The sequence below is a fragment of the Dasypus novemcinctus genome, chromosome 2 (assembly GCF_030445035.2).
Source record: "Dasypus novemcinctus isolate mDasNov1 chromosome 2, mDasNov1.1.hap2, whole genome shotgun sequence".
NCBI lineage: Eukaryota > Metazoa > Chordata > Mammalia > Cingulata > Dasypodidae > Dasypus > Dasypus novemcinctus.
The window spans coordinates 6877853-6892027 of NC_080674.1; the positions used below are offsets into that span (position 1 = coordinate 6877853).

General features: G+C 59.4%; 1 protein-coding gene across 2 annotated transcripts in view; it reads right to left on the reverse strand.

The window, feature by feature from the left end:
* AHRR (aryl hydrocarbon receptor repressor) overlaps positions 1 to 13940 on the reverse strand; it is a 128160-nt gene extending 114220 nt beyond the window's left edge. For both annotated transcript variants that reach the window (XM_023584652.3, XM_004478511.5), the window contains exons 1-2: positions 13874 to 13940; positions 4025 to 4206 (exon numbers count right to left, since the gene is read on the reverse strand). In XM_023584652.3, coding sequence (XP_023440420.2) covers positions 4025 to 4206; positions 13874 to 13935 — 244 coding nt within the window. In that variant the 5' untranslated portion in view covers positions 13936 to 13940. The remainder of the gene's footprint in view (positions 1 to 4024; positions 4207 to 13873) is intronic.
* Positions 13941 to 14175: the final 235 nt, after the last annotated feature.

Genomic DNA, 14175 nt, shown 5'->3' on the forward strand with positions numbered 1-14175 from the left:
GGGGACCCCCAGCCACCGGGGCCCTGCTCCCCCCAGAGCGCCAGCCCTCCCTCACAGAGTCTTAGGGCCTCAGCCCCATCCACAGCTGGCCCCTGGGTGGGGAGAGGGCTGGGGCTGCGGGTGGGCCAGCCCAGGAGCCTGGGGGTCCCGGGTGAGGCTGGGGGGCTTCAGTGCGGCTGCTGAGGGGCCTTGGGGAGAAGGGGCGGTGGGAGGGTGGGCGAGGGCCCCTGATGGCGGTGGGCACGGGGCTGCTGAGCGTCCCCACGTTGGGATGAGGGACACACGCGGTCAGCCCTGGGCGGAGAAGCTCCTCCTCTCCAGGGGAGTCCACGTGGCCTCAGAACAGACGCAGGCTGGGCCGCCACGCGCCCTGAGGGCCCGCCATTGCAGGTCACACGGCGCCATGGGCAAGATGCGGGCCACGCACCCAGCGTCCACTGCCACGTCCGCCCCTGCCTCCTCGTTTCTGTCGAACGCAGCTGCCAGGGGCTTCCCCGGAAGCCACTTCTGAGTGTGGTGGAGGAATTCCTCAGGAGCGCCAGCCCCGGTGCAGGGAGCCAGCAGCCCCCGGGGACCCGGCTTTCCCCTGGAGCCCCTGCCCCCGAGGACAGTCCAGGCGCTGGAGGCGGAAGGGGCAGGACCACGGCGGGAGAGCGACGGTTGAGGCGCTCTGGGGCCAGGCCTGGCCCACGTGCCGAGCCCCGCCCACCCGCTGAGCCCACCTGGCTGAGCCCACCCACCAAGCCCCGCCCACCCGCCGAGCCCACCTTGCTGAGCCCCGCCCACCTGCTGAGCCCGCCCTGCTGAAACCCACCCAACCGCTGAGCCCACCCTGCTGAGCCCTGCCCACCCGCTGAACCCTGCCCATCCGACGAACCCGGCCCACCCGACAAGCCCCTCCCACCTGCCGAGCCCATCCTGCCCAGCCCACCCGCATGAGGCACAAACGTCCTGCTCAGGGACCGTCCCCTGGGCTGGGGGGCCTGGGGGCAGTTAGACTCGCAGCGCGGCCCCGAGTCCAGTACGTTCTGCCGCAGAGGGCGCTTCCAGTGCAGACACACAGGGCATTTGCCCTGACATGAAGACGTGATCCGGGTCCCCGGCCTCTCTGGGGAGGGGTCTGCAGCCCCTCACCCGTCCCTCCAGCCTTGCCCCCTGGTTCTGCCTTCTGCTGATGACTGTCCTGCCCGCCACCCGCCAGGTGCCACCCGAGGCCCTTGCTCGCCACCTGCCCCTGCCCCTCGGGCCTGCGGCTCCCACCCTGCCGGGGACCCCAGACTCCTCACACCGTGGTTTCCCCAGCCCCTGACCTTCCACGGGGCCCCGTCCCCAGCGGCCAGGACTGAGCGGGCTCTCAAGGCAGCAGCACGGGGGTGACGGGGACGGCAGGGGTACCTGGGGCGGCTGACAGAGGCTGGTGGGGAGGGGGCTCTCGGGGGGATGTGGGGGTGGGTGGTTCCTGCTGGGCGGGAGCAATCCAAGCCGGGGCAGGGGCCTGGGGGGCCAGGACGGCCGAGGGCGCCCAGCTGGCTGTGGTCCCTGGAGCCCTGAGGCACCCCAGGGGAGGCTGGGGCAGGTGCGTCTCCCGCCGGGCTGCAGAATCGCCCGCGCGTCCACCCACCCCGAGTCCACCCCGAGCCCACCCCGGCAGCGGCCAGCACCCGCGCTGGGGCCACAGACGACAGGTTCACTGGGCTCCCAGGCCTGGCCCCGGGGGCAGCGAGTACAAACTGCCGCTCCCACAACTCGACGGCGGGACGGCGAGAGCAGACGCTGCCACCGGGTTCCCTCGTCAATGACCTGCCCCCGCCCCCCGCCAAGGCGGCCCCGGGAGGCGGAGGGCGGCTGTGCCCGGGGCAGCAGGGGGAGGGCGCTGAGCACCGCGCTCAGGAACACGCCGCGGGGCCAGCCTTGGGCACAGGGGAGGAAGCCGCCCCGGGGGCTCCGCCCAGGTCCCCGGGGTCCGCTCGGAACCCCGCACCCACACCTGAGACTCCAGCCCCGCGCGGGAAGCTGCGGCGGCCTGTCCCGGGCTGCAGGTGCTGAGGCCAGCGCGGTGGCCGAGGCCAGGGCAGGAGGCAGCGCAGGCACGGTGGGGACGGCGCACGACCCGGCCAGGCGCAGAGGGGGCAGTCGTGTCCCCAGAGGGTGCGGACGACAAGGGGCAGTCGTGTCCTCAGAGCGTGCGGACGACAAGGGGCAGTCGTGCCCCCAGAGGGTGCGGACGACGGGGCAGTCGTACCCCCAGAGGGTGCGGACGACAAGGGGCAGTCGTACCCCCAGAGGGTGCGGACGAGGGGCAGTCGTGTCCCCAGAGGGTGCGGACGAGGGGGCAGTCGTGTCCTCAGAGCGTGCGGACGACAAGGGGCAGTCGTGCCCCCAGAGGGTGCGGACGACAAGGGGCAGTCGTGCTCCCAGAGGGTGCGGACGAGGGGCAGTCGTGTCCCCAGAGGGTGCGGACGACAAGGGGCAGTCGTGTCCTCAGAGCGTGCGGACGACAAGGGGCAGTCGTGCTCCCAGAGGGTGCGGACGACGGGGCAGTCGTGTCCCCAGAGGGTGCGGACGACAAGGGGCAGTCGTACCCCCAGAGGGTGCGGACGAGGGGGCAGTCGTGTCCCCAGAGGGTGCGGACGACAAGGGGCAGTCGTGTCCCCAGAGGGTGCGGACAAGGGGGCAGTCGTGTCCTCAGAGGGTGCGGACGAGGGGGCAGTCGTGTCCCCAGAGGGTGCGGACGACGGGGGGCAGTCGTGCCGCCCCCGCCCCAGGCGCCTGTCAGCCACCAACCGCCTTCCTTGGGCCGCCCACTGCCCGGCAGGCACCCCCACCACGAGCCCCTCCCCTATATGGGAGCTTCGGGAAGCCTGAGGCCCAGACGCTCGAACACACCAGTGCGCGTTGACAGGTGGGGACTGAGGCCACAGCGGCGGCGACTGCCGGGTCTGTCCCTTCAAACGAGGGCTGAGTGCGCCGCGTGAGCTGGACGTGGTCCCTGCTGCGCAGAGCTGAGGTCGCATGCCCGGCTGCGCGTGTGTCCGGGCGGGGCCGGGTCTCCCACCCCAGCCTGCCAGGCGCTGTAGGGATACGGCAATGTCCACGGACCAGCTCCTGGGGTCCTCCTTTGGGGGGGTTGCCAGGTGTGGAGGCTGGTGCAGACCTGGGTTCACGCCACCCCAACCACCCCTCGCACTTCGTAATGTGCAAGAGCTGAGGCCGACACCCCTGGACCGGACGCGAGCTGTGCTGTTTGCCCTAGTCCCCACCACTCCCTACTGTACACACTGCCCACTTGGACATGACCGTGTCCACCTGGATCCCAAAGGATTGAAGGTCATGGTTGTGAAAGGCGTTCAGGCTTCATCTAGGGGTGAAGCAGCAGCCACAGGTTTTGAAGCAAGGGATATACAACCCAGTTTCCCTCCCCAGCGTGGAGAAGGACGTGCTCGGCTGGCGTGGCGCAGCAGGCACACCCACAGCTCCCGAGAGGCTCGGGGCTGACGCCTGCCTGAGCTTGCGGCAGTCCCCGGGCGGGCGGCAGCGCTGGCCATCCAGCCTCTGACGGCGGCCTTGGGCTCCTGGACCCGGCGTGCGCCCCACGGCACAGCCGCCTTGTTCCCCGGAGCCCTGGAGCTGGGGGGAGGGGAGGCAGCCCGCCCCCGCCCAGAGCTGCAGGTTAATTCACCCCTGTCCGGCGATCATCCTGCCCAAGCCTAGAGCCCAAGGCGGACCTGCACCACCAAGTGTGTGTGGGGCCCTCACCACAGCTGGGCTTCGCCCTGGGCACCCACTGTCCACACACAGCCCCTGCCCTGGGCTAGCGAGCAGGACGACTGCAGCCAGGGGGACAGGACGGGGGAGCACACCGGGCAGCCGTGGGGCGCACTCCACTGATCACAGCTGGTCCAGGAGGGCACGGGGTCTCAGGTGGACACAAATGAGATCCAGCTGGACTCAGGTGAGACAGGTGCGCCCAGGTGAGGCAGGTGGGCCCGGGAGAGGCCCAGGTCGGTACGGGGGAAGGTCCTACCTTGGAAGAAGCTCTTCACCCTGAGGTAGCTGACGCTGAGGCGCAGGACTGAAAGCTTGTCCAGTTTGGAGATGATGTCGGGTGGAAACGGCAGGAGGCTGGCCAGGTGGTCCAGCTCTGCGTTGAGGCGGTCCCGGTGCCGCTTGGAAGGGTTGGACCGCTCGGACCCTGCGGCGGGCCTCCTGGGGAGAGATGGCTGCATCAGACCTGTGCTGCGCGCCCGGGGGCACCCACCCCACCGCGCAGAACCTGTCCACTGCGGTCGCCTGTTAAGAGCTCTCAGCCTCAAAGCGGTGCCACCAGGAGAAAATGCAGGTAAGGACCAGAGCTCCCCAGTTCCCAGAGCTGCACATCAAGAAACGACGCCTCATCAAGGGGAGACGGGGAGGAGAAGGGCAGAGAGCAGGCGCATGCTTCATGCGCACGAGGCCCCGGGTTCAATTCCCGGTGCCTCCTAAAGGGCGGAGTGCAAGTGGGCAGGCCTGGGAGTCCCTGCCCTCCAGGGCTGTGTGCCGCGGGGATGATTCTCGACCTCTCTGTCTCCCTGAGAGCGGGAGGGCAGCCTTGGCACCAGCACACATTCCTTCAGGGGCTCCTGAAAAGCACCCAGGAACCCTAACGGACCCTCAGGACCCCGGCCCTCACACGCCGTCCCGGCCCCTCTTCCCGGCTGCGCTCCGGAGGCGTGAGGTTTGGCCTCTGAGCCCGGCTTCCTGTCCACATGTGGACTGAGGGGGCCGAGGGGGCGTAAGGCAGACCTGGCAGGACCCCCACGCCCCAGGGCTCGTCCTGAGCACGGAGACCCGAGGCCTTGCAGGTGCAGGTAACCTGTCGAGAGCCGCATGGAGGCGGCACAGCGGCCACGGGGCAGGGTGTGCACAACTGAAGCTAACTGGGCACCAAGCAAAGGAGGGGCTCTAGAGCTGGGATGGTAACTACAAAAAGGGAGCTGAAGGGTTCGCAAGCTCACAGAGTCAGAAATCAGAACGGTTTTCCGGGGGGACAGAGGGATGGGGGTAGAGGCTTTCTTTCTGGGGAGAGGGCAAGTTTTCGTAGAGGAAGGTGGTGAGGGCACCTCAATATTGTGGATGTGACTAATGAATGGCGCACTTGGGAGAGGTTGAGATGGGGAAGTTTATGTTGTAAATATGTTCCCACCACAAAAAAATAAAAGAAGAAAAGGAAGGAGTAACTAAAGAGACAACCAAAATTAAATGCAATACGTGGTCCTGGAGGGGACCTAACAAGGGAGGAAAAAAGGCTCAAAAGGACATTATTGCATTAATAGAGACTGTAAGCTTGACACGAGTGTCAGATGCCCTAAGCTGGACCCTGTACCAAAGGTGGTACATAGTGAGTGTGCCTGTCCTTGGGGAAAGCACAAGGAGCACCACGTGTGCAGCCTACACTCAGGGGTCCAGAAGGGGCATTGGCAACTGGCTGGGGAGGTGTTTAGATGACCGGATGATCTGACGAACATGAAAATTGTTAAAACTGGTGGATCTGGTATCGGGGGCATAGGGGTAGGGGCTGCATTATTTGTTTTTTCTTGTTTTTTTTTTTGTTGTTTTTTTTTTTAAGATTTATTTTTATTTTACTTAATTCCCCTCCCCTCCCCCGGTTGTCTGTTTTTTGTGTCTTTTTGCTGCGTCTTGTTTCTTTGTCCGCTTCTGTTGTCGTCAGCGGCACGGGAAGCGTGGGCGGCGCCATTCGTCGGCAGGCTGCTCCCTCCTTCGCGCTGGGCGGCTCTCCTTATGGGTGCACTCCTTGCGCGTGGGGCTCCCCTACGCGGGGGACATCCCTGTGTAGCACGGCACTCCTTGCGCGCATCAGCACTGTGCATGGGCCAGCTCCACACGGGTCAAGGAGGCCCAGGGCTTGAACCGCGGACCTCCCATGTGGTAGACGGACGCCCTAACCACTGGGCCAAAGTCCGTTTCCCAAGGGGTTGCATTATTTGTATGGGTTGTTTATTTTTATAACTGTCTCGTAAATTTGAAAGTATTCAAATTTTTAAAATTAAATAGTTAAAACAAACAAACTGGTTAGAGACAGAGAGCACATCGTAGAGTAGCAGGGGCAGGGGTGCGGTGGGGGGCCTTAAAGCTTAGGGGCGCAGTTTCATTTTGGGGTGAGGGAGGCACTTTGGGGGTGGGTGGTGGCGATGGCACGACGTCATGAGTGAGGTTAGCACATTAGCCCAATCATAAAACGTTAGGAGAAAATGTGTAAGAAATCTGAGACCTTGGGGTAGTCACTCTTAGAATACAAAAGAACAAGGGAAAAACTTGATAAATGGTTCTTCATCAAAATGAAAAATGCCATTTGAAAGCCACCATTAAAAAAATGAAAAGGCAAGCCACAGATTGGAAAAAAAATACTTGCCATAAGGGCTTGTATTGAGAAAATGTAAAGAACTTGTACAACCCAACAAGAAAATAAGCAAAATACCTGAACAGATACCTCACGAAAGAAGACATATGAATGGCAAATAAGTCTATGTGAAGATACTCCACATCACAAGGCTGCAGGGAGATGAAAATTAAAAGCTTGATGAGACACCAAGAGCCCTGAGGATGGAGAGGAGAGGGCTGCACCTCACAAACGGCTGGCTGGAATGGAAAACGCTACAAATCCTCTGGAAAACAGTCTTTTTAAATGTCTTAAAAAGCTAAACACACACCTACTGGGGCAGGTCAGTACAGGGAACTGGGAAAGGGGAGGAAGGGACAGAGAGCGCAAAATCTGGGGCAACGAAAAGCAGTGTGGGCAGCCAGCCTGAGCTGTTGCATGCCAAACTCAGAAAATAAGTGATGACATCCAGGTGGTGGGGACAGAGCACCAGCCCTAACCCAAGGTTCTGAACCTTTTTTGTTCCACGGACCCCTCTGCCAGGCAGGTGAAAACCACAGACCCCTTCTCAGAATGCAGCAGCAGGTAGCTTTAGGACACTCAACTAGCGTCAGGTCTAACAACTCCTGTGATTTCTACGTATGGATGAGCGTAAGCAATTTTTCAAGATAGGCAACAACTGCAAAGTGATATGAAACAAACACTATTTAATTTATTGCATACGTTCAAAAGCGAAGGAACTGCTAGATTTCAGCTACAGGTCAGAGAAAATATACTAAGTTGATTTCTCTCAATTTAAGCTCATGGACCCCCTGAAATCTTTCCACGGACCCCTTGGGGGTCGCGGGCCCCTGGTTAAGGACCCCTGCCCTACCCTTCCCTACCAGCTGAAGCCACAGGGCAGGAAGCCCCGGCCCCAGGCCACCTGTTGGCTCGCTGGAGCGCCCACCCACGTCTCGGGGTGTGCTTTCGCCTTTCCTTTCACTGTGCAGTAGCCTCCCTGCTCGCGTAACCTAAGGCAGGCCTCTCACTTCTTTCTCAGACGTGGCCAAGAACCCAGAAACCCCACCTGGTGACACTGCCATGTGGTCCAGCCACCTGCACAGAGGCGTTCGTGCCCGAGAATGAAAACACCATCCACACCTGCAGTGACACGGTCAGGCTCACAGCGGCCAGAGGCTCAGGCCGAGAGCATCACCGACACGCCCCGAGCTCCCCAGGGACATGGCAGCCTTCACGACACCAGGCGTTCACGGTGGCACCTCCTGATCACGTGCCGTGGGCGACGCGCAGGCACTGAGTGTCTAAATCTGAAAACAGCTGTGCCTGGCCAGCTGTTCACTGTCTTTCAAAAAACCGACTACCTACAAAAGTGCTGGTAATCACAGGGGAAAATAATAAGACAGATTCTGAGCACGCCTTCTACCAGGATAAATTCCAAGTGCTCAAGTTTTAAAGTTTAAAATGTATATATTTCAGGAAATCAAAGCCTTAGAGGAAATAATGGATCCATCCACGCCGTGGAATATTATTCAGCCGTGAAAAGGCACGGAGTCCCAGCCCACACGCCAGCATGAACGGCCTTGACGACACTGCGCCTAGTGAAAGAAGCCAGATGCCAAAGGACAGATACTGTATGTTTCCACTTATAAGAAATATCTAGAATAGGTAAATTCATAGAGACAGGAAAAGAATTGGTAAATTCATAGAGACAGAAAATAGATTAGGGGTTACCACGTGCTAGAGAGGGTGACTGGAGTTATTGCATAGTTGTCAAGAGTTTCTGTGTTGGATGATGAAAAAGTAATAATGGATGGTGGTGATGGTGGCACAACATTGTGAAATTAATGCCACTGAATTGTACACTTAAAATGGTTAAAATGGAGATATATATATATATGCTACCACAATTGTAAAAAAAATAAAGAATGAGAAATTTCTCCTGTACATTTGCAGCAGGGAAGATCTGTCCAATCACGACAGAAAGTGAATTAGCCACAAAGGGAAAAATTGATTAATTCAACTTAATGGCATGGCAAAGAACACAACTAAAACTTGGAAAAAGTATTTGAAACTCACTCAAACATTAATTTCTCTAGTACACAGCAAGTCCCTACAAATCAATAAGTATAAAAACATGAGCAGTCCAACAGAAAAATGAGGGAAAGATGTAAATTCAGACAGTTCACCAAAAAAAGGAGGAACAAATGATGCTTAAATCTCACCTGCGATAAAGGAGTGCAAATTAAAATGACCAAAATCTGAGCTGGGGAGCGGTGCGCTTGCGCCTCGGTGGTGGGAATTCACCCTGGGACAACCTCCAGTGAGGGGCAGCTGGGGGCGTCTGTCAAAATTACAGACGCCCAGACCCCTTGGCTGAACGATGCCACTTCCAGGCTTTTCTCCTCCCAATAATGAGTGCCGAGCCTGAGCTGTGATTTCACCCGACTTGCCAGCAAATAGCTCGTTCCTGATTCACAGATGGCGGCAGAAGACGTGGGACCCCGCGGCCAGAGGCCAAGGGCTTTGCTCCTCACACTTCAGCAGGGAGCTGGGGGCAGCACCATCAAACGGGGCTCCCATCCCTCACCCACCACCACCACCTCGCAATGTTGTGAAACGTCTGTTACAAGCCACGGAAGAGTGTCATCCAAGCATTACTACTAACTCTAGCCCAACTCTTAAATTTGGTGTACTTTCCCCCAACCCGCCCAATTATTAACACGCTGTATTAGTATTATATATCTGTTTTCATTTATTAGAGAATATTCTCATATTTGTCCTGTCTTCCACCCCTGGACTACTGGAGTCCCGTGCCTTGTAAAGTGCGCGCTCAGTGGTTCTCGTGTTCATCACAGAGTTGTGCGGCCGTCACCTCGGTCAATTTCACGCTTTCGTTACTCCAAAAGGAAAATCCCCCTATCCCCTTAGGCCCGGTATTTTTGCCCTTTAGAACTGAAGTACCTTCTTGCCATTGCTGCAAAATATTACAATATTGCTGTTAACTGTCATCCATAAGTTACATTAGTTTTAATTTTCCCATGTGTCACCATATTCCTGACATTTCGTAAAAGAACATTCTTCTATTTATACCATTAACCACAATCCTCACCCACTGCCCAAATCACTGCTCCACATTCCCTAGATTACCCTCCCGATTCCCTTCGGTGGGCATTCACGTCCACAGAGGACCCCTTCTGGGGGTCGCGTAAACCCACGTGGGAGCAGCCGTGCTCACTAGCGTGTGTCACCGCTCTGCGCGTGGCGGAGCGCTGTGGCGCTGCTGCAGAGGCACACAGCCCGGCCCCGCGCGAGATCGGGGGCGAGCCAAGGCCTATGGGAGGACGGGCTGAAAGGGGTCACGACGCACCGCCACGCGGCAGAGGCAGAGGAAGGCGTGCGACCGCGGGCAGGGTAGCGGGAGACAGCCGGGTCCTGCGCGCTGCGCCCGCTTACGCACGGGTGTGCCAGGCGGGAGTCGCAAGGAGCAGTTCCCGCCAGAGGCCTCCAGGAAGGGACCCTTCCGTCTGCGTTCTCAATCAGCTGGACAGAGTACCCAAATAAACAGAGTTAAATGCCCAGCGCCTCAAAAAAATCATCATCTCAGACCTTCTCCTTGAAGCAGAAATGTAACAAATGCAGGGTAGGTAGTTCTATTCCTCCCACCACCAGGTCCCACGGGGTCCCCATCTCTAGGGAGAGTAACAAGGACAGCAAAACCCTGCCGTGCAGCAGCCTGGAAAGCGATTTTCTTTTCTTATTTAATGTGACAAATATGTTTACCAAAATAAACCTCTTTGTCAAGTGCACAGGCTCAGGACCGTGCTTCTCGCCCCACCCCTATGTGAACCCAGGCAGGGAACTGCCACAGCCCTGGAGACCCCTCCCCATGGGACCCCCAGCACGCTCCCCTTGGCCGCAGACCCCAGCCCTGGAGACCCCTCCCCGCGGGCCCCCCAGCACGCTCCCCTTGGCCGCAGACCCCAGCCCTGGAGACCCCTCCCACGGGGGTCTCCCCTGGCACGCTCCCCTTGGCCTGCAGACCCCAGCCTCCACACTCGGGGACGCCCCCTGCCCCAGCCAGCCTGGTTCCCCTGCGCCACCACATCTCCGGGGAGGCTCCTGGATCCTGCAGGGGCAAAAGCAGGCAGCACGCGAAGCCCCCAGCCCGCAGCCTGCGAGAGACCACTGTCACGTGGGGAAGCGGGACCCCCTTGGGCAGGGTGACACCCACCACGACTGCCCAGGGGCCGCCCCCCACGCCCGCCCTGCGCCTTCTCACGGCGCCCCGGGCGGACTCAGCCGCTGGGTCTGCCCGCCGCCACCCACCGGCCCAGCTCCGGCCCACCCCGCCAGAGCCCCACCCGGGGTCAGATCCGCTCTGGGGCTCCCACCATGCGAGCCACGCCCACGCTCTCAGCCCCGGGACCCCGGAGGCCCCCGTGCTGGGGGCGACAGCGTGTGCGTGACCCTCTGAGAGGCCGTGGCCACCAGAGCCCGGGAGGGCAGCCCTGGCCGCGGGCACACGGTCGCGCCCTCGTCACACACGCGTCCAGCCTAGAGGTCAGAGCAGCAGGGCCCGCGGAGCCCCGGGAGCCCAGTGCCCGCGCGGGGCCGTGCCCTGGCCCGCAGCGCCGCGGCTGAGCTCCCCGGGGTCTGCGCTCCCTGGAGCAGGCCAGCCCTGCCCTCCCTGCACCCCGCGCCCAAGGGCGGGCCCTTGCCAGGGAGTCCTGTCGGGGCTGGTGGCCGCACAGGGACGGGGGCCGCGCCGAGGGCAGGAGAGGGAGCCACGAAGCCCAAGGGACGCGACGTTTCCAGCGCAAACGCCGCACCGGGCCGCGGCCTCGTCCGCGTGGGCTTCGGCCCGCAGGCTCACCCACCCGGCCTGACGGCCCTCGAGCCAGGAGCCTGTCCCCAGGGCCTCCCAGCCGCTCCCGCGCGCCCCTCGCCACCAGCTCTCCTCACACAGCCAGGGAGGAGACGAGGCAGGAGGCACGGTCGAAAATCCACCATTTACTCCTAAATTTTACCTTTTTTGATGAAAACGCAAACAACTTTGTATTAGTCAGCCAAAGGGGTGCTAATCAAAGTACCAGAAATCCGTTTGCTTTTATTCTTTTTTTTTAAAGATTTATTTATTTATTTAATTTATTTCTCTCCCCTTCCCCCCGCCCTCCGCCAGTTGTCTGCTCTCTGTGTCCATTCACTGCGTGTTCTTCTGTGTCCGCTTGTATTCTTGTCAGTGGCACTGGGAATCTGTGTTTCCTTTTGTTGCGTCACCTTGTTGTGTCAGCTCTCCATGTGTGTGGCGCCATTCCTGGGCAGGCTGCACGTTTTTTGCGCTGGGTGGCTCTCCTTACGGGGTGCACTCCTTGCGCATGGGGCTCCCCTACGCGGGGGACACCCCTGTGTGGCACGGCACTCCCTGTGCACATCAGCACTGCACATGGGCCAGCTCCACACAGGTTAGGAGGCCCTGGGTTTGAACTCTGGACCCTCCATATGGTAGGCAGACGCCCTATCAGTTGAGCCATGTCTGCTTCCCTGTTGGCTTTTGTAAAGGGGGTTTATTTGGGGTAAAAGCTTACTGTCCCAAGGCTGTGGAAAGTCAAACTCAAGGCAGGGAACAGGTGCTTCCCACCAGCTGCTGCCCGTGGTGAGCTGACGGCGCCGACCTCCGCCGGCCGCTCCGTCCCTCCGGGCCTCCTCTCCCTCCTGAGCCGTGGCCCAGCCCTCGAGGCCGCGTGCGGAGTGGCCCTCAGCCCTCCCTCTCCTGGCACAGGCTGTTTGCTCCTGGGCCTCTGCCATCGGTCCTGGCCGTTCCGCCCTCTTCCCTATGTCAGCTGTGGGCTGCCCCGCAAAGGGCCCCGCTCTCCCGGCCTAGCGTTGAGACTCTCCTGTCCCACAGCAGAGCGCCCCCCCCGTGCATCTCAGTGTCCATTTATATGAGGCCCAGGAAGGGGGGACACGGCCGGAGTCACGCCCGCTGGTGTAGCTGAGTCCAAGGCCCTGAATCAGGGGTTCTCAACCAGGGGTCCAGACCCCCAAGGGGTCCGCGGAAAGACTCCAGGGGTCTGTGAGCTTGAACTCAAAAGGACACTCTCCTCGTGAGGACACGTCGGTGTGGGCATGGCCAAGCTCTTCAACAACACAGTCAGCGTGGGCTTAGCGAGGGGCCCGCGGCACCCCCTGGCTGGCAAAGGGGTCTGTGGAACAAAGAAGGTTAAGACCCCTGCCATAAATCAATCTTTTTTTGGCCTTTATTTATTTTTAATGTTACATTCAAAAAAATATGAGGTCCCCATATACCCCCCACCCCACTCACCCCACTCCTCCCACATCAACAACCTCCTCCATCATCATGGGACACGCATTGCACTTGGTGAGTACATCTCTGAGCACCGCTGCCCCTCATGGTCAATGGTCCACACCATAGCCCACACTCTCCCCCAGTCCACCCAGTGGGCCATGGCAGGACATACAACGTCCAGTAACTGTCCCTGCAGCACCACCCAGGACAACTCCAAGTCCTGAAAATGCCCCCACATCTCATCTCTTCTTCCCTCTCCCTACCCTCAGCAGCTGACGTGGCCACTTTCTCCACATCAATGCTACATTTTCTTTGATTACTAATCACAATAGTTGAGGAATAGAATATCAATAAGTCCACTCTAATCCATACGCTATTGCTCCATCCTGTGGACCTTAGAATGGTTGTGTCCACTCCACATCTATATCAAGAGTGTGCTTAGATTCCACATGGGTGCTGGATGCAATCCTCCTGCTTTCAGTTGTAGGCACTCTTGGCTCCCTGGTGTGGTGGTTGACCTTCTTCACCTCCATGTTAGCTGAGTGGGTAAGTCCAATAAACCAGAGTGTAGGAGCTGAAGTCTGTTGAGGCTCAGGGCCTGGCTATCACATGGTCAGTCCAGAGATTCAGGTCCCCTGAGTATACACTAAACCCCAGCCAACCACAGGTCCGGTAAAAGTAACAGGAGAGGCTTGTGAACAAAGATCACACCTGAGTTCAGCTCCATCACACAGAAACACAAACTCCAAAGTAGGGCCAACTGACATGGCATTGAACTCCATCTGCCAGGACCATAGAACCTGTGGGTCTCTGCAGCCCTCAGAAGAACCAATACCTGGGGGTGTATCTACTTTATCTGTCTCTGGGGCTCTGCTCAGGTGTGCATAAGGGCAACCCCTCTGATAACCTCCCGGCTCTTTTTTGGAGACTCATAGCTATATAAACTCATTTGTTGTTTCCATTTCCCCCTTTTATTCAAGGTCAAAAAGCACTACATCAATCTTCACAGGTAATCTACTCAAAGATCCTCAACTGAACTGATGCAAAAGGTGTCTCACTCAGAGGAATAGATTAGTTTAATCTTTTGGGATCTTTCTCCTTTTGGGATTCATAAAATAATTTCAAGCTGCCAAAGACTTGCTCCTGCATTAGGTAAAATCAACGGAAACGGACGCCGCGACACTCACTGCTTCTGGACGGGCTTCCGTCGCTTCCTCCCGGCGTACATGCACTCCCCGGGCGGGATCATCGTCCTCGGTCCTGGAAGGAGAGGAACATGGAGTTGCTCTATGGAGAAAACCCCGTGCTGCCACGAGTCCACCCCGGGCAGGAGGCCAGGCCAGGGGTCTCGCCACCACCTCCTGCCCCGATGGACAGCGCCTGCCTGCGGGCACCGATGTGAGAGGAACACACACAGCCACCCCAGCCCTGGGTGCAGGGGCCCCCCTGGGCACCCCCGCGGCAGAGGCCAGCTCAGCGCACTCACGGC